The 24,780-nt window shown below is 44.9% G+C and overlaps 1 protein-coding gene and 1 long non-coding RNA gene across 5 annotated transcripts in view; one reads left to right on the top strand and one right to left on the bottom strand.

The window, feature by feature from the left end:
• Positions 1 to 1,164: 1,164 nt before the first annotated feature.
• Positions 1,165 to 14,040, top strand: LOC130282473 (uncharacterized). Of its 2 annotated transcripts, none has more exons than XR_008846406.1 (3): positions 1,165 to 1,225; positions 13,661 to 13,794; positions 13,882 to 14,040. It is a non-coding gene; the product is annotated as an uncharacterized LOC130282473 (long non-coding RNA). The 2 variants fall into 2 exon arrangements; XR_008846407.1 differs by lacking the exon at positions 1,165 to 1,225 and adding an exon at positions 11,961 to 12,053.
• Positions 1,219 to 24,780, bottom strand: part of LTBR (lymphotoxin beta receptor) — a 214,515-nt gene continuing 190,953 nt past the window's right edge. For 2 of the 3 annotated variants that reach the window (XM_056530732.1, XM_056530734.1), the window contains 6 exons: positions 16,405 to 16,533; positions 13,900 to 14,061; positions 9,526 to 9,648; positions 8,862 to 8,881; positions 7,458 to 7,494; positions 1,219 to 2,657 (listed from right to left, as the gene is read on the bottom strand). In XM_056530732.1, coding sequence (XP_056386707.1) covers positions 2,500 to 2,657; positions 7,458 to 7,494; positions 8,862 to 8,881; positions 9,526 to 9,648; positions 13,900 to 14,061; positions 16,405 to 16,533 — 629 coding nt within the window. In that variant the 3' untranslated portion in view covers positions 1,219 to 2,499. The remainder of the gene's footprint in view (positions 2,658 to 7,457; positions 7,495 to 8,861; positions 8,882 to 9,525; positions 9,649 to 13,899; positions 14,062 to 16,404; positions 16,534 to 24,780) is intronic. The other variant, XM_056530733.1, reaches the window with a different exon arrangement.

Below are 24,780 nucleotides of genomic sequence, written 5' to 3'. Positions count from 1 at the left end.
TGCCCTCCATGGTGATTATTTCCCTTTGTACTCCATGGCCCATAGGTCAATACTTCCCACTATTAACGTTTTGACAATGCAATTCCCTTCTGTTCTCTTTAGGGGCCCCCTTAGCAGGTACATGGTATGTACGCCTTGGTTGCATCCATTTTGGTAATAAAAAGTCTATTTCAGGCCACCCCTACTAAAATGCCCTACTAGGTCAAGTAACTTCTCTCTGAGCCTTGTTGGGCAGCCCCATCCATTAAATGTGAGGAGGTCCAAGAAGGTTGAATTTGATGATCTCCTCAGACGTACTATTTCAAAATATTTTTTTTTTTTTAAATCTTCAAAATATAGAGAATACTCAGGGGCTCTTGTAAGTACTATCCATACCAATACTGTCCATGCCACTGTGGAGGTGTTTAATGTAGGAATGAAGACAACAATGGTTAAGATGACTATTCTCCAAGCCATGAGTTCTTCGGTCGTGGTACACACGTACAGCCAGGAGCTCCTCAGTCATGGTGGACACGTACAGCCAGGAGCTCCTCAGTCATGGTGGACACGTACAGCCAGGAGCTCCTCAGTCATGGTGGACACGTACAGCCAGGAGCTCCTCAGTCATGGTGGACACGTACAGCCAGGAGCTCCTCAGTCATGGTGGACATGTACAGCCAGGAGATTCTCGGTCATGGTAGACACATACAGCCAGGAGATTCTCGGTCATGGTGGACACGTACAGCCAGGAGCTCCTCAGTCATGGTGGACACGTACAGCCAGGAGCTCCTCGGTCATGATGGACACGTACAGCCAGGAGCTCCTCAGTCATGGTGGACACGTACAGCCAGGAGATTCTCGGTCATGGTGGACACGTACAGCCAGGAGCTCCTCAGTCATGGTGGACACGTACAGCCAGGAGCTCCTCAGTCATGATGGACACGTACAGCCAGGAGCTCCTCAGTCATGGTGGACACGTACAGCCAGGAGATTCTCGGTCATGGTGGACACGTACAGCCAGGAGCTCTTCAGTCATGGTGGACACGTACAGCCAGGAGCTCTTTAGCCATGGTGGACATGTACAGCCAGGAGATTCTCGGTCATGGTGGACACGTACAGCCAGGAGCTCCTCGGTCATGTGGGACACACCCGACAAGGATCTCCTCCGTCATGGTTGACACATGCCCAAGTCTGACATGCAAATTTTTTGAGAAGATGGTAGATCACATTGGTGGAGCTTATTGAGGTGAGACCCAATGATGTTGAGTATTTCTATGTATACATTTGTGGTAGCGGGGTCTGATAAGGGCAGATGTTGTTACCCTAGGGGCAGATGGCATTAACCCCTTGTATTCATGACGCCAGGTCATGGTTTAGTCTAAAACCACCTGAAGTTATACTGATGGATCCTGGGCTAGGCACGGGGGCAATAAAGACTCTGACGCCAAGTTACGGACAACGGTAGCTTTCTGGGACTTGTAGTAGGACTGGACAATTGAATGCAGACCACGCTGACTTGACAGGGACCGACTTGAAAAATAAAGCTGTGACTTTAGCTTACTTGACCTGATGGTGGCTGCAGGACTTCACTTTGAGGCCTCCAACACTCTGGACACACACACTAGGCACGACTGCACTGGACCTCAGCAAGAAGCAAGAGCCACTGATACCTCCTGGGTAACAATCACATGACATGACTTTTAAAGATACATCACATCGTATAATACAATACACAGCAGAAAATATGTACATGGGGGAAACAGGTGCAAGGGGCCCCGGGGACACTGAAGGAGGCTGCTTGACAGGACAGCAAGGGTACGGGGCAACATCTCCCGTACTGGGCCACCTAACATTAAAGTGCCCAGAGCCCCATCACGTCTTCGAAACTATCTTCATGCTACAGGTAAGAATTTAGGTGTAAGACCCATAGACGTACAGTAGCAGCCCAATATCCCTGAATACAACTGTATTCACCAGTGAATGGCCAGCAGCAACCAGATCTTCAGCCCCTCCAACATCGGCTCAGTGTCCACAACTCCCTGTCTACTTTTCTCAGTCTGTAAATGAAATATTACAAATCTGACTGGACCTGTGGATCCTAATAGCAATGTCCAGTCAGAGTCTGGGAGTATCCCCTCGTTGTCCAATTTTTTTGGTATATTTCACACGCAAAAAAATAAATTGTATGCACCAAATACAGTAGGGTTCCAAATAAAAGTGCTTATGTTCTAGGTCTTCTGAGGGTGAAACCTTAGAAAATGGCCTCCTAAGAACCCAACATACCCCATTACAATCTGTGGATTTCCCACCTAAATGGGCCACTTTTCCAGTTGCTTGAACAGTCCATGACATAACTTTACAAAGTTATGACCATCACATGTTGACTGGGCGTGTGGAAAGAGGGGGCATATATATATATTATATTCCATTCCAAGGCACCACATAATCCAATTCTGTATACAAACGTATCCATGGGGGATATATGGAGTATGATGAATTTGGCAGATCGCAGGTCGGACATCACTCCCCTCTTTTGGGTAACAAAGTGGATTCCCCGATGTCAGTGCTGGTTTCTTGAATAGGGAAATTCAGATCTTTTCCTTGCTCTTGCATGGGCTTTTTGATATCTTTCAAAAGAGGACGTTCTTGGCCTCCGACCACCTCCATGTCTACAGTCGCTGTAGAAGAAAAATACAATGCTGTGAAATTATATGTAGAAGACAATAGAACATTAAGACATCAATGGAGGAAAACAGACATGGTTTCATATCTACATCATCCACAAATATGATATATATATATATATATATACATACATTAGTGAATGTTATGATCATAATGTCACAGCCATGTCACAATAACCTGTGTGTATCAGGATCTCTAATATAAAGTGGCATGGTGCTGGGCGGCGGCCACCACCATCATGACACCAGTGCCCATAGAGACAAGGCCCAGTAGCAGAGCAGCCCTAATGCAGCGCGACCTAGCCCAAGGCTCTGGACTGTGCCACCCCACAGATATGGGGCCACTGCTGCAATGGCTGCCACACAGCACCATTGCTTCCATGGTGCCCTGCCAGTGGGGTGGTGCGGGCCGGAGCCGCAAGGTAAGTTGAGCAGCTTTGGGGCTGTTCTGCCACTGGGCCATTCCCCCCATGGGCACTGGTGTTGAGGAGGTGGTCGCCGCTCAGCGCCACATCATATTATGCGGCTGTGACATGGCTGGTATGTTTGCACATTATGTTTTATATAGTTTTATGTAGTTTAAAGGGGTATTCCAGGAATTTATTTTTATTTAATGATGCTACAGTGGCTGCAAAGTTAGTGTAGTTCATAATATAGTGCCTGTACCTGTGTGTGACGGTTTTCTCCCAATTCTTATGTGATTTTCACCCCAATATTTATTTTTAACAGCATACAAAATGACTCTTGTCTCAGATTTTTCCCAGCTTGCAATGCGACCGAGACCCGACATCATTAGTCAGCTGATGACGGGGAGCCTGTCTGCTTCAATGGGTAGAGGGATCAATCTGCAACTAATGCAACAGCTGAAGGCACCCTGATTGAAAACCACAGGTCTTTTGAATGGATGCAGCTCATTTATGTTTCAATGGGTGGGGTGGCTGATGTGTGGGAGGGAGAGAAATGGAATTATGGGATTTGTAGTCAAAAAATAAAAACTCAAACAGGAAATACCAGTTCACAAAAAGCTAGTCACAGTATTATGGTAATCTCATGACATAGCCATTTAGCCCCAAGACAAGTGCAGATCCTTCCTAAGCATGTCCATTACTGTCTGCCAGGTACGTACTAAAATCACCTTATGGTGGATAACCCCTTTAATCCTGCATCCTGGACATTATAATGTATATTGAGTTCCTACAAAGCTTTATAAATCCCAATGCCAGTGTTTCCAAACCAGGGTGCCCCCAGCTGTTGCAAAACTACAACTCCCAGCATGCCCGGACAGCCGAAGGCTGTCCGGGCATGCTGGGAGTTGTAGTTTTGAAATAGCTGGGGGCACCCAGGTTGGGAAACACTGGCCTATTCAGTGAGCTGCCTCTAGCTATGACTGCAGGCAACCAGAATGTTATTGTTTTATTGCCTATTTTTAGTATGACTTTGGTACTTTTATGCCTTGATACCTTTTAAATATATAAATGCCTAATGCTGATGATTTATTGACATTTAAATAGTGTCCATTTATATGGTCATTGGGGAAGATTTATTAAAACCTTTCCAGAAGAAACACTGACCAGTTGCCCATAGCAACCAATCAGATCGCTTCTTTCATTTTTGAAAAGGCCTAGGAAAAATGAAAGAAGCGATCTGATTGGTTGCTATGGGCAACTCAGCTACTTTTCCTCTGGACAGGTTTCGATAAATCTCCCCCACTGTCCTGTCCTGAACTCCTCCATTAACCCCCAAAACCTTCTAAATATTTGGTGTTTCTTCCACCTCAGGGATTTTAGATATTGATGGAAATTGATTTATCAAAACCTGTCCAGAGGAAAAGTTGACCAGTTGCCCATAGCAACCAATCAGATCGCTTCTTTCATTTTCAAAAAGGGCCTCTGAAAAATTAAAGAAGTGATCTGATTGGTTGCTATGGGAAACTGGTCATCTTATCCTCTGCATAAATTTTGGTAAATCTCCCCCCATTGGGAACAATTGAACGTAACAGTCATTTATTCTTTCCCTGTTACAGAGCAGGAGGAGAGCTGTGCAGATTAGGAGTCCAATGGGCGGTCCTTATTAGTGACTAACTGTATATATGCTGTATACATTTTTATACAGGAAAAGCTGTCAATTGTTAAGGGGGACCACCCACTGGACTCCTAATCTGCTAAGCTCCTCCTTCTGTGTAATGAGTCATGGTGACAGGTTTCCTTTAACCTCACTCTAGGCCACTATGAATAATGGATATCAATATTAACACCTTTGTCACCCTAGCCCAACAAAGATAGTGGGGGAGATTCATTATCGCCTTCCTGACATTTTTTTTTTGGCTGTAATTTGGCTGTAATTTTTTACGCAGTTAATTTTTGCGGTAAAATTTTGAGCACTTTCAAAATAGACACTTTCTGCAAAACTGTCTGTGAAAGGCAGTAGAAGATATTTACCATGTGTGCCTTTTTGAAAAAGGCGCAAAAAAGGGCACAAGCTTAAAAAAAAAATGCAAATTCATACCTTACTTGCCATGTCTTACAAAAGTGACACCCTACAGCAAGTTGGGCATGTTTGTGCGTCTTGTTGAAAAATTTGGCGCAAATAAGCCAAAAACAATGATAAACCCTCCCACTAAGGGTGCGTTCACACTGAGTAATTCAAGAGGAATTTACTCGAGTAATTCTTCTTGAATTCTTCGCTCCAAATTAATGCACATCCCCTCTGCCCATGTGCGCATGTCTGCTTTGGCTTTCTGGTTTGCCTCTAGGGGGTAGGTGGATGTGACCAAGCATTCTTTAGTTAAGCGGGCTTTGCGGGGCTATCGGGCAGGGGGGGTGAGGCCGGATACTCGGCGTCCGGTGTCTTTTGACCTCTTGGTTTTTTTGGTTAGCAGGGTGGATTTGGAATATAGGGATGCTTACGAGGCTTCTTTGTTCCGCTTGGCTTTTTCTTTGGCATTTTTTGGTGCATTTCGGGTGTCTGAATTGGTGGCACGCAGTCGGTCATCTGTGGGTGGTTTGTTGTATGGGGATGTGGTGCTGGGGGTGGATGAAGTGCGGTGTCGGATCCGTCGGTCTAAAACGGATCAGTCTGGACGGGGTCGTTGGGTGGTGTTGGGGGAGTTGGAAGGTTCGAGGGTTTGTCCTGTGAGGGACTTTTTGGAGGTGCGTCCGGTGGGTCCAGTTGTGTTGTTGGTGCATAGGGATGGGTCCTTCCTGTCCCAGTATCAGTTTGTGGCTGTTTTTCGGCAGTGTCTGGCAGCACGGGGTTTGGTGCCAAGGGATTATAGTTCCCATTCCTTCAGGATTGGCACTGCTACGGAAGCAGCAAGGTGGGGTTTGGGGGCTGATCGCATCAGGCAGATAGGGAGGTGGGAATCTGATCGGTTCCGTTTGTATGTACGTCCTCACCTGCTGTAGGGGGGAGGGGTCTGTTTCTTTGCTGGGATTTGAGTGACCTGGGGTAATTTTGGGTAGCTTGAATTTTCTTAGTTTTTTGTGTTTTACAGATCCTTCGCCTTGTTTGGTGTGGATTGTGGGCCATTCATATGTGCACCGGGGGGCACGGCGAGCAGCAGTTCGCCCTGACGGGAAGCAGCTGGGGTTTGACAGGTCGGTGGCTGTGTTGCGTTGGATTGGAGTGGGGGGTATGTTATGGAGTCAGTTGTGTAGGGAGGTGCAGTTTCATGCTGCGCTTGATCGTGCTCCCAATGTGCTTGTGGTACATGCGGGGGGGGGGGAAAGATATGGGTTTACGCCCCTCTCGCGAGATTATTCGCAATATTAAGATGGACCTTCTTCGTTTGTGGTCCACTTTCCCAGGTTTGGTGGTGGTGTGGTCAGATATGGTGGCTAGGAGGGTGTGGCGTTGTGCCAGATCGGTGGTCCGCTTGAACAAAGCCCGGGTGAAGTTGAATAAGGAGGTGGGCTGTTTTGTTCAGCTCAATGGGGGGATTGTGGTCCGGCATGTGGAGTTGGAGGGCGAGCCGGGTGAGTTTTTGGTGGATGATGGTGTGCATCTGAGTGAGATTGGTTCGGATCTGGGGGCCCTGGCACTGCAAGAGGGCATTGAAACGGCTGTTCGGGTGTGGCGGGATGAAAGTACTTATCTAAAATCCCTCCAGTCAAGTGTTGAGCGATTTTACAGCAAAATTGGCTGAACCTTAACCTGATCTCTACCAGGAATTTGTCAGGGTGAAATTTCTCAGTGTAAACATACCCTTCACAGTCTCACAACCCAGTGTTAAGTTCTTGCACAATATTGCGCCACTATTCATAAATTTCCTCCATTGTATTCCCATTCCTCAGTCCCCCAAAAACAAAGAATTTCAAACATAAATGTGGTCTTGTTTCGTATGAAAATAGTTTGAGCATTGATAAGCATAATGGTCAGGTGGGGGACGCTATTGACTTACAGTGATGAGTGGCAGGGGCCATATTTGAATTTGTGATATTTCGCGAATATATGGACGAATATCTGTCCTATGTTCGCAAAATTCGCATATTCGCTATGTTCGGTCACTTTTTTTTCCCATGCGAAAGACGCAATGAAATTTGTATAGCGCAACTGCGCAATTATATTTTTCAACTAACACTATACCCTACATTACTAAAAGAAGGGAGGGATCAGTGTCCTCTGGAAATGCCAATATTTGCGAATATTTGCATATTCACATTTATGGAATATTCGCGCTCCACACCGACTCACACAGTAAATAATATTGGAGCCTTCTTTGGACCACAATCTGGAAGCAGGGAAGGATGCAAAAATGTGCATTTCAAATATTCACGCTCAACACTATTGACTTACCAGGCGTCTCAGTCTGAGGAGTTGACATTGAACAGTTCTAAAAATAGAGAGGAAAATGTTTCAGCACATTGGACAATGCACAGATATCTGTTTAATTCACATATCTATGGCCTGCGATAAAAACTTCCTCCAATACATGAATACTAATGTCTTGGCCTAATTTAAATTAAACAGATTGAGAACTATGAGCTTCCAATATGGCTTCATCAGCTTAAACATGCTCACAGATATGTCACCTGATACTACACCGCACCATTACCTCTACTCCCCTGCTCACCGCTCTATTACAACAATTCTGGAGTTATCAGAGGTTAGGAAGAAAACTGAGAAACCATCTCCAATCCAGAATCACTGGAAGTTTTCATATCACCAAGGTCCTAAATACGTAATTTATACATAGAAAACTTAACATTGTCATGATATGAGGACGGGATATGAAGTAGAAATATGAGGACAAGATATATGTTGCAATATGAAGTTGGGATATGAGGACGGGACGTGAGGTTGGGATATGAAGTCAGGATATAAGTACAGGATATGAGGACTGGATATAAAAATGAGATATGAGGACAGGATATGAGGTTGGGATGTGAGGACGAGATATAAGGTCAGGATATGGGGGGCGAGATATGAGGTCTGGATATGAGGATGGTATATGAGGACGGGATATGAGGATGGGATATAAGGAAGGGATATGAGGACGGGATATGAGGTTGGGATATAAGGTCAGGATATGGGGATGAGATATGAGGACGGGATATGAGGTTGGGATATAAGGTCAGGATATGGGGATGAGATATGAGGACGGGATATGAGGTCGAGATATGAGCTCGGGATATGAGCTCGGGATATAAGGACGGGATATGAGGTCGGGATATGAGGACGGGATATGAGGACGGGATATGAGAACGGGATATGAGGTCTGGATATGAGGAAGGGATATGAGGACGAGATATGAGGACAGGAAATGATGTCTGGATATGAGGTCTGGATATGAGGATGAGATATGAGGTTAGGATATAAGGTCAGGATATGGGGACGAGATACGAGGACGGGATATGAGGTCGGGATATGAGGTTGGGATATAAGGTCAGGATATGGGGATGAGATATGAGGACGGGATATGAGGTCAGGATATGAGGTCAGGATATGAGGACGGGATATGAGGTCGGGATATGAGGACGGGATATGAGGTCAGGATATGAGGTCGGGATATGAGGACGGGATATGAGGACGGGATATGAGGTCTGTATATGAGGAAGGGATATGAGGAGGAAAGCTTTATTGTTGCTTTTCCTCTCCCACAAGGTTTAGAGTTTAGGTAGGAAGACCTGGCAATGTCGGGTACTCTGCTAATGAAGCAATACATCATAAATATCAAGATCATGGAGGACAGAGTTTTACCTTGTTTTTTATCATGCGGCCTGAAAAACAGAAAAAGAGTTAAAAAAAATATGAATAAAATTCAAGTTGGAACATTACGCTATAATACACCAGGACTACACTAGACATAATAATTCTCAAACAAATAGAGATGTGTAGGAAAAATACAGTCCTCAATGCTCCCTACAGGGATATGCTAGGGCACAGTGAGAATGATAATGATGATGATAGTGTTATGATGGTAATGATAATAGTAGGATAGTAAAAAATAAAACTAAATAAAAAAATACAAATGGAAAATATACAATATATAGCACCTTGGGTATTGTGTGCTTACAGTTAAAGGGGTATTCCTTTGCCGCTGGGACCCACCGATATCTCCCTGCAGCACCCGCATTCTATGCGGGGCTGCGTCTCCAGTTTCGGAAACCTCCGGGTTTCCGGGACTGGGGATGTGACATCATGCCCCCTCCATTCATGTCTATGGGAGGGGGCGTGACGGCTGGTTTCCGAAACTGGAGATGCAACCCCGCATAGAATGTGGGTGCTGCAAGGAGATCCTTTGGATACGGGATAAGATGTTTTTGGCCAGAATACCCCTTTAACCTCTGCTCCCTACCCGATAGTCTATCTGTTGAGCTGCACAAACCTTTGTAAATAGAGATATGTGAAATATTATACTCACCAAATCTCTTCAACACTGATGGTTTAAGACATAGTATGATGACCACAGCAGTCACCATGAAAAGACCTAGACCAATGGTGATCCAATAGGGCTTCATAGATATCTCGTATATCTTTTCTACATCTGTAGAGAAAAAAAAAACATCAAAGTCACTTATAGTTTTTGCCTAGTACATTCTGCAGAGCTCTCGTGTCTTCTCTATATAAGATATTTTATACCAAAGCAACTGTTTAGTACAGAACTATGAAAGTGATCTTGGGGCCCCATTGCAAAATTTGCATGACGCCCCACCTGGCCATGATGCCCACCCTTATTATAATCCCCTGACTGCTGTGTTTTATTTAGCTTTTTATAGCTAGAATATGCTATCATTTTATGACTAGGGCGTCCTGCAGCAAGACCTTCACAATGGGCTCATAGGAGGTGTACCTACAATACTAAAAGGGTTAGTGGAAAAAATAAAGATGCCCTTAAAATTAACTTATGGTTCATCCTAAAAAATGTATCCCCTATCCATCAAAAGCTAGAGGCTCGCTGTTTGGGAAACACTGCCATAAAGGTTCTGTTCACATTATTCATTTTTAACATGCCTTTTTCAAATAAAAAGGCATGCTACAATGTCAACAGAGCCATACTTACCACCCCCATTCATGTCTTCATGTGTAGCTCCGCCTCTACTGACGCATTCACAAGAGGAGAGGCAGTATAGGACTAGGCTGGACCAGGAACAGAGGTAAGTTATCTTCTGTTTACTGTATACAGAATAATGCCAGTTATATAGAGGGCTGTTGGCTGTATACTGTATAACTCCCCCCCCCCCCCCAAGGAATTAACAAGCGCTGCTCAGAAGTGCTACTGAACTCTTTCCTTTTTAGGCCTGCGTATAGTGCTTAGCCCAGAAAAGGGTTATGGTAAAACAGCAATCGCTGCTTTACTGTATGTTGACCAAAGAGTTAAGTAGTAAGTAGTGCTGCACAGCAGTGCAACTTAACTCTTTTTTTTTTTTTTGCTGGGAGGGCACATATCGCTCCACCTAGCAAGGGATTAAGTAAAGCAGCGATCTATACAGATCGCTGCTTTACTTTATATTCTTGCTGGAAAGAAGATATACAATATATACCTCTTACCCAGCCTGAGCTGTACCCATGGCTGTATAGCTGCCCCTCTAGGAGTAGGGACAGTATCCAGCGTTACACTATGCCGTATACAGCTGGCAGAGGTTAGTAATGATGCTACACTCCGTGGGCCAGATGCTCTACATGGTGCTACCCTGCTACGGTGGTAAAAAAAAAAAAAATGCCACAGCAGATCCCAGCATCTGAAGTATTAAAGAAGTATACAGAGACTCATGGGACCATCTGCAGCACAATTACAGGGGTCCAATCACCTGCCTTCAAGGCTGCTATGGCAATCTTCTGCTATGGTCTGCCTTCTGGAAGACCATAGAAGTAGTTCACAGATAACACTGATCAGTGCTGATATGCGTAGCATTAAACAGTATCAGCAATCAAAGGATTGCCCAATATGACTCCCCCAACAACAAAAAAAATATCCCTCTTTTTCCCATTTTACATATAAAAAAATTGTAAATAAAATAAATTAACATACTTGGTATCAACGCATGCAGAAATGTTCGAACCATTAAAATATTATGGTTTTATACATTTCCAGGAAGAATAACAGAAAAAAGACTATGTAAAGGTCTTTGAAAAAAAATTCTCCATGCATTGACATTTTGTGGGGAATACAAGTGTTTACATTGATATTTAAAGGGGTACTCCCCTGGAAAACGTTTTTTTGTAAAATGTCAACTGGTGCTAGAAAGTTAAACAGATTTGTAAATTACTTCTATATAAAAATTTGAATTTCCTTTCTATCTGACCACAGTGCTCTCTGCTGACACCTCTGTCTATGTCAGGAACTGTCCAGGACAGGAGAGGATTGCTATGAGAATTTTCTCCTACTCTGGACAATCCCTGACATGGACAGAGGTGTCAGCAGAGAGCACTGTGGTCAGACAGAAAGGAAATTCAAAAAGAAAACAACTTCCTCTGGAGCATACAGCAGCTGATAACTACTGGAAGGATTACGATTTTAAATAGAAGTCATTTACAAATCTGTTTACCTTTCTGGCACCAGTTGATTAATAAAAAAGGTTTTTCAGTGAAGTATGCTTTTAAACAACGGACACCAGACGGAAACCTGACAGACCCCATTAAAAGTCAAAGGGACTTGTCGGGTCTCGTTGTGTCCATTGTGCCATCCACGTCTACTGTTTATCACTATAATGGACTCTGCGGTGGAGCTCCTAAAAAAAGCTCCAACACTGGTGTGAACATGGTCTAACTGCCATTATTTACTTTAGGTTACCAAGAACAACACATCCATATGTCCCTCTCACGCATGCTGGATTTTTCGAGAGGTTCAGGCCTCTCATTGAATCCGGAGCATCTGTGGCTGTCCATGTGGCAGTCTCAACACCAACCAGGGCTGTAGCTCCCATGAGGCGAGTGAGATGATCGCCTCAGGTGCGCTGTTGCAAGGGGGAGCAGTGGCCAAGGCTGCATTGGTCCTGGCCGCTGCACCTGCTTGCACAGGGAGTCCAGCACACATTACACCGAGGCACTGATTCCTAACCGGGGTGCCAGGACACTTGTGGGTAATATGGCGCAAAATTTTTTTTAGATTTTCCTGCGCACCTGTGAGTCACGGGTGGGAGGGAAGTCTGTGTGCAGTGCCGGGACGGGTGATGCTGCAGCTCCAATCCTCATGTATCCTTCCTCTCCTGTGGAGCAGCTCTGGATTCCGGATTCTCCCTGGTCCCTCAGCAGAATGATGTGGATGGAGGGAAGGAGCAGGGGCGGCGCTGACAGAGGCCTACTCAGCTTCAGGTACTGAACCCCCTCCCTCCTGTCACCCCTCTACACCCCTCTGTCACCCCTGTACACCTCTCTACACCCCTTTGTCACCCATGTCATACCTTTACACCCCTGTTACCCATGTACGCCCCTCTGTCATCCATGTACAACCTTCTATCACATCTCTACACCCCTCTGACACCCATGTGCACCCCATCTGTTTCCCCTCTGTCTCCCAAGTACACCCCTTTGTTTCCCCTCTGTCTCCCAGGTACACCCCTCTATCACTCCTGTTCACCTCACTGTCACCCATGTACACCCCTCTGTTATTTCTCTACACCTATTCACCCCAGTACTCCTCTACACCTGTAAATAGGGGTGAAACCGGGGCCAAGCTGCTTACCTACAGAGGGTCCTACATATAGCCAACATAGAAAAAATTATTCGGTAAGGGTGTCCCGCTGATTTTTTTTCCCCAAGGGGTGCCCCAAAGCCAAAAATAGGGGGGGAGGGGCGCAATTTTCTGTTCTCGCCTCAGGATCAAAAAGAGCTAGCTACAGCTCTGACAGCAGCTCCAAGCTGGCATTCATATTTTTCTACAACTTACACCTGTTTGTGGTCGTAAATTGTATTACATTTGATGCAAAGTGGTCACACTTCTTTCACACCATGCTGCACCCCCCAAAAAAACGTACAAGCTTACAGACGTGTGAGTTGTTAGAGGTTAATTTGGGTCACTTCACTCGACTGCTCCGTGTTGTTGCACAACACAACTCTGAGGGTGAGGTTCAGGGGTGCAACTATAGGGGGTGCAGAGGTAGCAGTCGCAATGGGGCCTTGGTGCCTAATGGTCTCAAAGGCACCTCTGCCCCATAAGAAAACACCAGTATTATAAATGACGTACAGTAGACACAGGCAAGGCCAGCCCTACCATGAGACCCAATGGGACCATGGTCCCAGGCGGCACTTTTTTTTTTTTGCCACCTAGGTCCATGGTCGGGCCGGCCTTGTCGCTGCACCACCACTGCTCACTGTTCTAAAGTGGCTGCGATGCTGGCGCAGCCCAAGCTGCTTAATAGTGCCACAGCCACTTTAGCACAGGGAGCCTGCGGCCCGGGTCTGACGAGGGACGCTGCGCAGGCCAGGTGTGTGTGTCTGTCTGTGTGTCTCTGTGTGTGTCAGGAAAAACTATCTTACCTAATGTGGGGAAACTATGCTACCTACTTAATGTGGGGGAACTGCTGCCGACCTAATGCTTTCGATTATCTCCTTTTAAGGAAATATGTCATCAGTTTCATCTCCACTAACCGTAGCGGTGACATCTTGAAGCTCCGCCCATGCTCCGAATCGGGCCCAGAAAGGAAGATACCGAAGAGGATAGCCAGAGAACCGGAGCACCGAACATGATCAGGTAAGTATCCTTATCATCAGTGTCACCTGATCTACATGTCTGTACCAATGGGTTAGTGCTGATGACAAATTTTCTTTAATATTTCAGAATTCTCCAGTATCTCACCTGGCGGACTCTCTGTTGAGGTGAAGTTAGGTTTGCAGAGCTCACACCTATTATTAAATGCTCCATGCTGGGAGCAGTAATACCCATCTGGACAGACACAGACCGGGGCCTGGATGGCAGAACATGGTGTTTTCTCTACTAAAGTTGTCTCTTTTGAAGAGTCTGCAAGAGAAGGAAGTTAGAGATTACTTGGGGAAAGAAAAAGTAATATTGGCACAGACAGGAGAATTGTTTGACATACAAAATCTTCCGGGACATCAAATTGTGAACTGCAAAATGTCTTAAAGGGAAATTGTCATCTTGTTCACCCACATTAAACTGGATACACTGGGTTATAGTGTGGGTGAAAAGGAGTCCAACGAGGGGTCACTTACTTATATATGTCCAGCGAGTCCCGAGTTATGTGCCACAGAAGATCCTCTGCTGAAGTCAGTGAATTGTGTGCAGGGGCGAGGCTTCACAGGGGGTGGTGCTTCACAGGGGGTGAGGCTTCACAGGGGGTGAGGCTTCACAGGGGTGGGGCTTCACTGGGGGTGAGGCTTCACTAACTCAGCTTACATATTCATTGTCTGTGACTCCAAATCCCAGTGAAGTGAAGTCACAAAACCCCGCCCCTGTAATGCCCCGCTCCCTGTGCACGATTCACTGAATTCGGCAGAGGACATTCTGGGGGACATATCTCAGAACCTACTGGACATAATTAAGTAAGTGACCCCTTATTGGACTCCTGTTCACCCACACTATAAACCGGTGTATTAGGTTTAGTGTGGGTGAACGGTTTTCCTTTAAGATGCAAATATGAAGAGAATATGAAGGGAACAATGGGGGGAGATTTATCAAAATCTGTGCAAGGGAAAAGTGGCCCAGTTGCCCATAGCAACAAATCAGATTGCTTCTTTCATTTTGCAGAGGCCTTGTTAAAAATGAAAGAAGCGAGCTGATTGGTTGCTATGGGCAACTGGGCAACTTTTCCTCTGGACAGGTTTTGATAAATCTCCCCCAATATGTCTGGGAAACCCCCTTTGGGAAGCAAAATAAATGATGAAATTATTTCCTATACCTCTAGGGGGAGCTGAATGCATGTGGATTAAGCTAAAGTACGGTAGTAATGTTTCTTTTTCTGTAGAGTGTCATAAAGATTTGTGGAGAATTATGGGCAATTTAAGAGTACGTTCACATGGCAGAATTTCCGTGCGGAATTCAACAGAAGAATTCCAAAGGAAATTCTGGGATAATTTACTACAAATTAATTTGAATGGGATTCCGCAGGACCATTCAGACAGCAGAATTTCCACCTTCCGCCGTGGTAATTCTGCTTTCCACATTCAACCAAAATTTTAACTATCGAAATCCAAGGGGCTTGAATTTGTCTTTCGAATACCGTTGAACAATATTCCTCCGGGTGAACATAGCCTGACTTTCTGCTGTGAATTCTGAAGGTGAGGAAAGGATATGTAAAGCAGATTGGTTTTCCCTTTAAAGGGGTACTCCATTGGCCAGAGTTCAGAATATTTAGTTCTTAATACTGTGTGTGTGCTTGGGGGGGGTTGGCCATGCCCCCTTGTGATGTCCTGCCACGCCCCCTCAACGCAGGTCTATGGGAGGGGTGTGGCATGACATAGCAAGGGGGCATGGCTGTTGCCACGCCCTCCTCTCATTGTCTTGCAATGAGGGGCGTGGTGTGACTACATGAGGGGGCGTGGCCATGCCCGCAGCACAGACACAGCGTTCGGAACTAAATGTTCTGAACCATGGCCAAAGTAGTACCCTTTTAAAAGTAAAAACTCCTTGGAAAAAGTGATGTGAGAGTTTCACATAGACTTCCTTCCCAGAATTCTAAGAGGCGTGTAAATGGACTCCACACATCTCTATATCACTTTCCTTAAGGAAAAACTTTAACCCCTTAATCCCACAATGATTGTCCTTTCCTAGCCAACCAATACCCTTCTCTGCAATCACCCCAAAACAACTGTCTGCAGACTTTTCTTCTGGAGTGATCTACAGCTTGGCATACATTCCCAGTCAGTTTCCAAGTTGGAGTGAAACATAGAGGGAGATTTATCAAATTGCTTCTTTCATTTATAAAAAGACCTTTTTAAAAACAAAAGACGCAATCCGCTTCAATTTTCTATTACTGGGCTTTAAATCTCCTACTTTGCTTCACACAGCCATAGAGGGGTTATCTAGGATCAGAAAAACATAGTTGCCTTCTTCCAAAAACAGTGCCACACCTGTCCTCAGGTTGTATGTGGTATTACAGCTCCACTCATTTCAATGGAACCAAGCTGCAATACTAGACACAACCTGAGGACAAGAGTGGCGCTGTTTCTGGAAGTTATGTCTTTCTAGTCCTGAATAACTCCTAGAAAAGGCACAATGATTACCTGCACCCACCAATAGGAGGAAATCCCTGTATATGGATTGATACAATCTTTTGTGTCCCCACTATATAGATCTATGGTGCAGTTTGGCTGGTGGTCATTGTCTGAACAGTTCATTCATTACTTTTCTTACTACAAGGATAGCAGGTTAAGCAGGAACGGGCATAGTTCCATTTTGCCGCATAGGTCTTAGCAGGACATGGCAGGCACAGTGTGTCCTTTTCAAGTGTGCAGTGCTCTTTCCGAAAATAACCTGTGGAAACAAATAGAAGATAAAACTTAGCTTTAAATATTAAGGGGTTAAAGCACAACTCTAACACAAGTCAAACAGAGCGTGGGACATGTCAGTATTGTTACAATATCCATTATGGTGCAAATTTATCACGTTTTTCTTGTGCTGCTTGGTGCACGTGGTTAATCCATTTTTCAATTCTTCTTGACCACTATTGAGGAAAGTACAAAAAGTATCTAAAATACATAATAATGTATTAAGACACCAGACACACAATTATTTGCCAACATTTGTGACAGATTTCGGAGGATTTTGCATAGTAAACCTTCCCATACCAATGTGCAGTTTCACCATAAAGGCCTTCCACTCCATTTTATATTCCACTATGGTGACAAAGCGCATCACTCCGGAGACAACTACCTACAACATTAATAGCCATTGTATCAAATGAATGATGCCTTGGTCTCGTGATGCTCTCTAGCCTTTGGCTGGTAGTCCCTAGCCCAGAAGAAAGGCTGACCCATATAGTTCCAGTTCTCCTAGTTCTGCTCCTACTGTGAAGATCGGAAAAACCAGTCTAGAGCCGGCTTTGGCCAAAACAACATCTCTTTGATTTACTCCTAGGCATAGCTTCAACTGGGCATACCTACACCTCGTCCAAAGTGTTATTTCTAGGTGGAATCCTATTAAAGACAGAACCTACTAAAAGCAAGTCACTGACATGTTACAATCCACGCTGTGAGGATAAAGTGCTTTAAAGGGGTAATCCGGCCCTAAGACATCTTATTCCCTATCGAAAGGATAGGGGATAAGATTTCTGACCGCTGGGGTTCCACCGCTGGGGACCCCCGCAATCTTGCATTCTGCACCCACCTCTTTGAGCTGCACGCCGCGCTGCCAGCTCACAAGCTGCCGGGTGCCGACCAGGGGGCCGGAGTATGGTGACATCACGACTCTGTCCCCGTGTGATGTCACGCCCCGCTATGCAAATCTATGGGAAGGGGCGTGACGGTCGTCACGCCCCCTCCCATAGACTTGCATAGCGGGGGTGACGTCACACGGGGGCGGAGTCGTGACGTCACGATAAACCGGCCTGTGCAAGATTGCGGGGGTCCCCAGAAGCGGAAAACCATCGGTCAGACATCTTATCTCCTATCCTTTGGATAGGGGATAAGATGTCTTAGGGCCGGAGTACCCCTTTAAGCCGTCAGCTCCAAGAAGGAGTTTTATCTTAGTCAGAGGAGGATGATGCTGAACCCTTTGCGTACACTAATCTATTCAGTGACCTACAGTCATAGTTAGTGCTGAGTGTCTATCACATCATCACAGGTTTCCTGCACACCTACCCCCAGGAATCGTGCTTCCAACCAGAGTTTGTGAGTAAAAGTATAAGTATTGCACAACACTAAGGCTATGATTACATATGTCTGGTGTCCGGCATAGGTAATCCAAGCCTAAATCTCAATGCAACTGATGCCACAACTGATGACGACATGTATCAGTTTCATCAGTTGTGTAATATCCGGCATCCATTTTCTTCGAACACCAGATGGGGGAACGCAGCAATATGTGATCCTTGTCCAGTGCCGATCCGGCGAGTTCAACCATCCGGCGTCCAAACTGAGACGCCGGGTGATTTTGAACTGTCCCATACAAACGAATGGGATCAGTTCTGCTAACAGTTTTCCTCCATTGCACGCCAGAGGGAAATGCTGCCGGATGCCTAATATATGTAAAGGAGGCCTAAGCCTACATATAACCTAAGGACACATATAACCTAAGGACAGGTGTGGGGCTGTTTTTGGAAGAAACTAGCTCTGTCTATCTATTTCTGGATAACCCCTTTAATGTATACCTCAAGTATGCCCTAACACCATCTTAGGACATATCTGGGGCCATTGTTAAACCCATGGCTATCCCTAAATACAATTGTATAAGGAAAAAAGAAAAAAAAAAAGAAAAAAAGACAGGTGCGCTAAAAAATGGCCCCAAGAGGTAAATTAAGGCTTACCAGAAAGAGTTGTTCTAAGAGCACAACACCTCTGCAGGCATGTAGACTCGCTTGGTTGTAGAGGTCAGCTGCTCTAGAGTCCCTTTTGGGTGACAAATGTCAGAGCCAAAAATGTAGAGATTCAGGGATTTGCGTACCCGCAATAAAATCGGGACTTCGTCCAGGCGCTTCCCCTCAGGTATGGACATCGTCAAACAACCTGTTTATTATAACGTGGTTCTTTTTATTGGGTGCACAAATCCCTGAATCCCTAAATACAATTAGACCTGGTGATCACGATCACTGGGGTAGACTCCTCCTCCGTGATATAAATGGCAAGGTTTAGAGCCTATACCAGTCTTGGATAGTTATCACAGTGTGGCAGACAGTATTTCCATTGACACGTGCCATAAGTAATGGCCCCAGGAATGTACACTTATCGTGCTTGGCACCAAAGGGCTCTATACTCCATTACTGCTTACCCTTGCACTTTATTCAGTTTATAGTTGTGTATTGCACAGCCATGTGCCTCTTTGTGCTGCTAGGTATTAGGTTTATTATGTTCTCAAGCAGATAAACTTTGACCTGCATATTCTTACTACCTATACATATTTTTATATGCAGGCTCTGGTGATGTCACCTTGTTTTTTCATGTCTGTATTTCCTCTTGTATATACTTTTTTTCTTATTATTTTTCCTGATATTTTTATGTGGTGGCCCAGTACGGGAGGTGTTACCCTGTGCTCCTGCTGTCCTGTCAGGCGGCCTCCTTCAGTGTCCCCAAGGTACTTGTTTCCCCATTGTAAATATGTTTTACCATGTAAAATATTATAAAATGTAATATTACTTTAAGAGTTATACCATGTGATATGTCATGTGATTGTTACCCAGGAAGTACCAGTGACCAGGTGATCCCAAGACTGACCTATGGGATCCCTGCTTGTCTTCCCATATAAGCCCTGGGTGGAGCTAGCCTCTCTCTCTTGGAGCTCTTTGCTCTTGCTTCCTGCTGAGGTCCAGTGCAGTCTTGTCTAGTGTGTGTGTCGAGACTGCTGGAGGCCTCAAAGTCCAGTCCTGCAGTCACCATCAAGTCAAGTAAGCTAAAGTCACAGTTTTATGAGTCAAGGTCTGCATTCAATTGTCCAGTCCTACTTCAAGTCCCAGCAAGCCCTTAAGGTCTCTGAAGTCACTGGTCACTTCCTTGGGCCCTGGCTGAACTGTATAGACTTTACCAACTGTCTACCCTCTGTAAAGCTACCGTTGTCCGTAACTTGGCGTCGGAGTCTTTATTGCCCCCGTGCCTAGCCCAGGATCCAGCGGTATACCTTCGGGAGGTTATAGGCTAAACCATGCCCTGGCGTCACGAATACAAGGGGTTAATGCCACCTGCCCCTAGGGTAACAACATCTGCCCTGCACCCCACACCCCGCCACCACATTTATATTTAATCTTCAAGAAAGTTAGCAATTTTTATGTTGTGTTTTTTTTTCATATAAGTGACTCTTTTTACTTCTTCTTTCGGTAACTTAATAACTTAAGAGACCTGCCCCATCAAAAAGACTTGACCTTTACCCCAATGTTCTTTACAATTGCGCACTGTCTGATTCAGCAATCTGTCACTCACTGCCTCTTTCTTTGGAACTGTGGGCAGATTCTAAAACTTTAGCCAACGTCCTCCCCCCCGTCATAAAGTAGAAGTGAAGATTTCCTCTTCGAAAATAGGAAGTAAAAAATCTCTGGCGCTCGTTCTATTTCCTTGTCCAAGGTTTGGTAATATATCCTGTTTACTGTATTGTTGTCATATGGGTATTGCTCACATGGTAAAGAAACTCTGGAATTAGCCAAAATTTGCTCTAACCTCCTCTCTCTAGATCAGTGGTCTCAAACTACGACCCTCCAGATTTTGCAAAACTTCAACTCCCAGCATGCCCAGACAGCCAACGGCTGTCTGGGCATGCTGGGAGTTGAAGTTTTGCAATATCTGGAGGACCACAGTTTGAGACCACTGCTCTAAAAAATGCTTAGTCATCATCTACCAGTCATGCAATGCAAACATCAGGTTTCGGGGATTGTCCCTAGGACTATTTCTTTCCCCCTCATCCCCCTTCAGCCCTTTCCCCTTCGAATGTTGAAGCAGAAGTTAGAACACTTCCTCCATCTGTTACATAATCCATAAATTGTTAAAGGGGTACTCCACTGGAAAAAAAAAATTTTTTCTAAATCAACTAGTGCCAGAAAGTTAAACAGATTTGTAAATTACTTCTATTTAAAAATCTTAATCCTTCCAGTACTTATCAGCTGCTGTATAATACAGAGGGTGTTCTTTTCTATTTGAATTTCCTTTCTGTTTGACCACAGTGCTCTCTGCTGACCTCTCTGTCCATGTCAGGAACTGTCCAGAGCAGGATAGATTTTCTATGGGGATTTGCTCCTGCTCTGGACAGTCCCTGACATGTTCTCTCAATTTCCCATTCTGTCTTACCCCTTCCTAAAACTAATCTCCCAAACCTCGGGAACCCTACAATCTAAAATGTAACTTCTATTTTTGCCTTTAAAATATATATAATCGTGAGAAATCAAAAATTGTGACTTAAAATCACAGGCATTGGGTCAGATGGGAGTTATTTTGTACACTCCCATTTATAAATATATGCCACTTATCATTTATTCATTTATTTGGAAATAATTCCTTATTTTTGGGTTTTTGTCAGTTATTAATACTTTCCCAACGCTGCATTTGAAAATAAGACACTGACACCCCCCTGACATTTCGCTGGCCGTAACCGGCTTTATCAAGGGTCAGGGTGCTAATGTTATTAGCACCCTGACCCTTGATAAAGCCGGTTACAAATATAGTGAACCCCAGGAATTTCCCCTATGGGTAATTTGGATTGATAGTTCCTGACATGGACAGAGGTGTCCAGAGCCGCCATCGGGGGGGTACAGCCGGTACCCCAGTCAGGGGCCCGGGCACCTAGAAGGGCCCTGGGCCCTAGGGCTGCAACATGCTGGGACCGGTGCTGCATGTGTATAACTGGACCCTTCACCGGCCCCATCGTATCCGCTGTGACTGGGCCCAAGCGACTGCAGCTTTCAACACTGAGTGCGCCTTTAAGTGTTGAGTGTGCACTCGGCTGCGGCGTCGGAAGTGACAGGAAGGAGCCGGCGGCTCCGTCCTGTCGCTCCAGCTTGGGCTTCCTGTGCGGCAGCGGCTCTGCGGAGGCTGTCAGCACAGGAAGCAGAGAGAGAAGAGGAGTGACAGGAGCTGTGGGGGAACGAGGCAGAGGTGACTGGTGTTTTTGTTTTTCTCTCCCATGGAGCTTTGTTAGGGGCATTACTATATATGGGGGCAATGTGAGGGTGCATTACTATATATGGACTACAAGCTGCGTAAGGGGCCCCAACATTTCTCATGGCAGCCCTGGAGGTGGTGTCAGCAGAGAGCACTGTGGTCAGGCAGAAAGGAAATACTAAAAGAAAAGAACGTCCTGTGGATCATAACAGCAGCTGATAAGTACTGGAAAGATTAAGATTTTTTTTATAGAAGTAATTTACAAATCTGTTTAACTTCCTGGCACCAGTTGATTAAAAAAAAAAAATAATAATAATGTTTTCCAGTGAAGTACCCCTGTTAAAATTGTAATAGGTCAGGTAAGAATTACAGTCTTTGACCAACCAGCAGCTAAGGGGTTGTATTTCTAGGCCTTCAGCCTTTGTGGCCTGGTTGCTGATTTTAAAGGGGTAGTCCAGGAATAAAAAAGAACAGACCTTTTTTCTTTCAAAGACAGTGCCCCCCTTGTCTCCACTTTGGGTGGGGTATTACAACTTGGCTTTATTGAACTAAGCTGCAGAACCACACCCAACCTGGAGTCAGACCGGGAGAGGTCTTTGAAAGAAAAAAAAATAATAGTTTTTTGATTCCTGGAATACCCCTTTAATTTACCTTGCACTCTTGTGTATGTCTGTGCACACGTGTACTTTGTTTAGCTATGGCTTATTAGTTTAGTCTTGTTTGGCTTTAAAGGGGTACTCCGGTTGATATTTTTTTTTTAATCAACTGGTGCCAGGAAGTTAAACAGATTTGTAAATTACTTCTATTAAAAAATCTCAACCCTTCCAGTACTTCTTATCAGCTGCTGTATGCTCCACAGGAAATTCTTTTCATTTTAAATGTATTTTCTGTCTGTCCCCAGTGCTCTCTGCTGACACCTCTGTCAATGTCAGGAACTGTCCAAAGCAGAAAAGGTTTCCTATGGGGATTTGCTCCTAATCTGGACAGTTCCTGACATGGGCAGAGGTGTCAGCAGAGAGCACTGTGGTCAGACAAAAAATAAATGCAAACAGGAAAAGAACTTCCTGTGGTGCATACAGCAGCTGATAAGTAGTGGAAGGATTAAGATTTTTTTAATAGAAGTAATTACAAATCTGTTTAGCTCTCTGGCACCAGTTGATTTAAAAAAAATATATATACTTTTCTACCGGAGTACCCCTTTAACCAGTGTTCTCTCTGTACTATGGTTGGTGTTTTCATACCTAGCTTTGCATCTGTTTTGTGAACCTGTATCTTGGTCTGTGTTCACACCTGTTTCTGTGTATCCTGATTCTATACCCATGTTTAGACGGGTTTGCATTTTGTGTATTCCTCTAAGGATAGATCCTGTCCCACATAGTTTTGTGTTTCCCCCTGGAGTCTATTTGAATTTGGCAATTTGTGTCCCTCCTTTGTTGGAGTTTGGTTTTGTAGTTTATTCGGATCCTCCTAATGGTTAGATCTGTTTCCTGAGCTTCGAATTGTCTCTAACACAGGAGTTCGTTTGGTTTCTTGTTTCTAGTGTTAATAATCTCTGTGTATCCTGATCTTGGTCCTTGTTCAGACTAGTGGGTCTTTGTGCGTTTTAGTATTTTGTTTAATGTGAGTTGATTCTTATGCATACTTCATTCTTCTATACAGTGTCTTGCTTCAGCTTAACCTGTTCATCCTCTACATTTCTGGTCTAGTTACATATTTCTAGTTATCCTACCTTGTTCATATTATCAGATCTGCTGTTTATCTTGTGTCGGTTCCTTAGACTGTTGTCTGTATGCTATATACCTGCTGCTATGATTTCCTGATATCTGTTTATCACTTTGCCTTTCTGCCGTTATTCAGTATTCTGGTTTCCTGACTTGTGTCCCCCGACTTTGTATCGTTCCTGTTTATTGTTTTGACCATTACGCCCCTGCCCTTTAGTTAGTCTATGGACTGTCGCCTGGTTTAGGATGGCTATGCAAGTAGGCAGGGAAAGAGGTTTAGGGTCATCTTAGGGCTCATTCTTTCCTTCCTTATGTGACACAATATCATGACAAAATTTTTTCAAATTAACTAGTGCCAGAAAGTTGTACATGTGGTGGCCCAGTACGAGATGATTTTGCCCCGTACCTTTCCTGCCCTGTCAGGCAGTGTCCCTCAGTGTCTCCAGGGCCCCCTGTAGTTGTTTCCCCATTTATACCTAAGTTTTGTATTATAAAATGTGTTATACCTTTAATAAAATGTACCATGTGACTGTTACCCAGGAGGTACCAGTGACCAGCTGACCACAAGGGTGACCTATGGGCTCCCTGCTAGTCTCCCCCATATAAGCCCTGGGTGGAGCTTCTCTCTTTGTGCTGAGGTCCAGTGCAGTCAAGTTGTCTCAGTGTGTGTGTCCAGAGCATTGGAGGCCTCAAACCCAGTCTGCAGCCACAGTCAAGTGCAAGTAAGCTAAACCTGCAATCATTGACAGTCACCGTCTGTCTAGTCAACTTGGCCTGCTCTACAATACCCAGTCCTACTACAAGTCCCAGCGAGCCTGCAAGGTCTCTGAAGTCACTGGTCACCTCCTTGGGCCCTGGATGAACTGTATAGACTTTACCAACTGTCTACCCTCAGTAAAGCTACTGTTGTCTGTAACTTGGCTTCGGAGTCTTTATTGCCCCCGTGGGCAATAACCCCGGGGGGTTATTGGCTAAACCACACCCTGACCTCACGAATATAAGGGGTTAATGCCATCTGCCCCAAGGGTAACAACATTTGCCCTACACCACACACCCCGCCACCACATACAGATTTGTAAATAACTTCTATTTAAAAATCTTAATCCTTCCAGTACTTATCAGCTGCTGTATGCTCTAGAGAAAATTGTGTAGTTCTTTCCAGTCTGACGACAGTGCTCTCTGCTAACACCTCTGTTCCGTGCCAGAACTCTTCGGAGCAGGAGCCCATAGCAAACCTTTTCTGCTCTGGACAGTTCCTGACATGG

Source organism: Hyla sarda, chromosome 7 (assembly GCF_029499605.1).
Source record: "Hyla sarda isolate aHylSar1 chromosome 7, aHylSar1.hap1, whole genome shotgun sequence".
Lineage (NCBI taxonomy): Eukaryota > Metazoa > Chordata > Amphibia > Anura > Hylidae > Hyla > Hyla sarda.
Note: the sequence above shows the minus strand (reverse complement) of the source record. Positions and strands in the feature narration are given on the sequence as shown.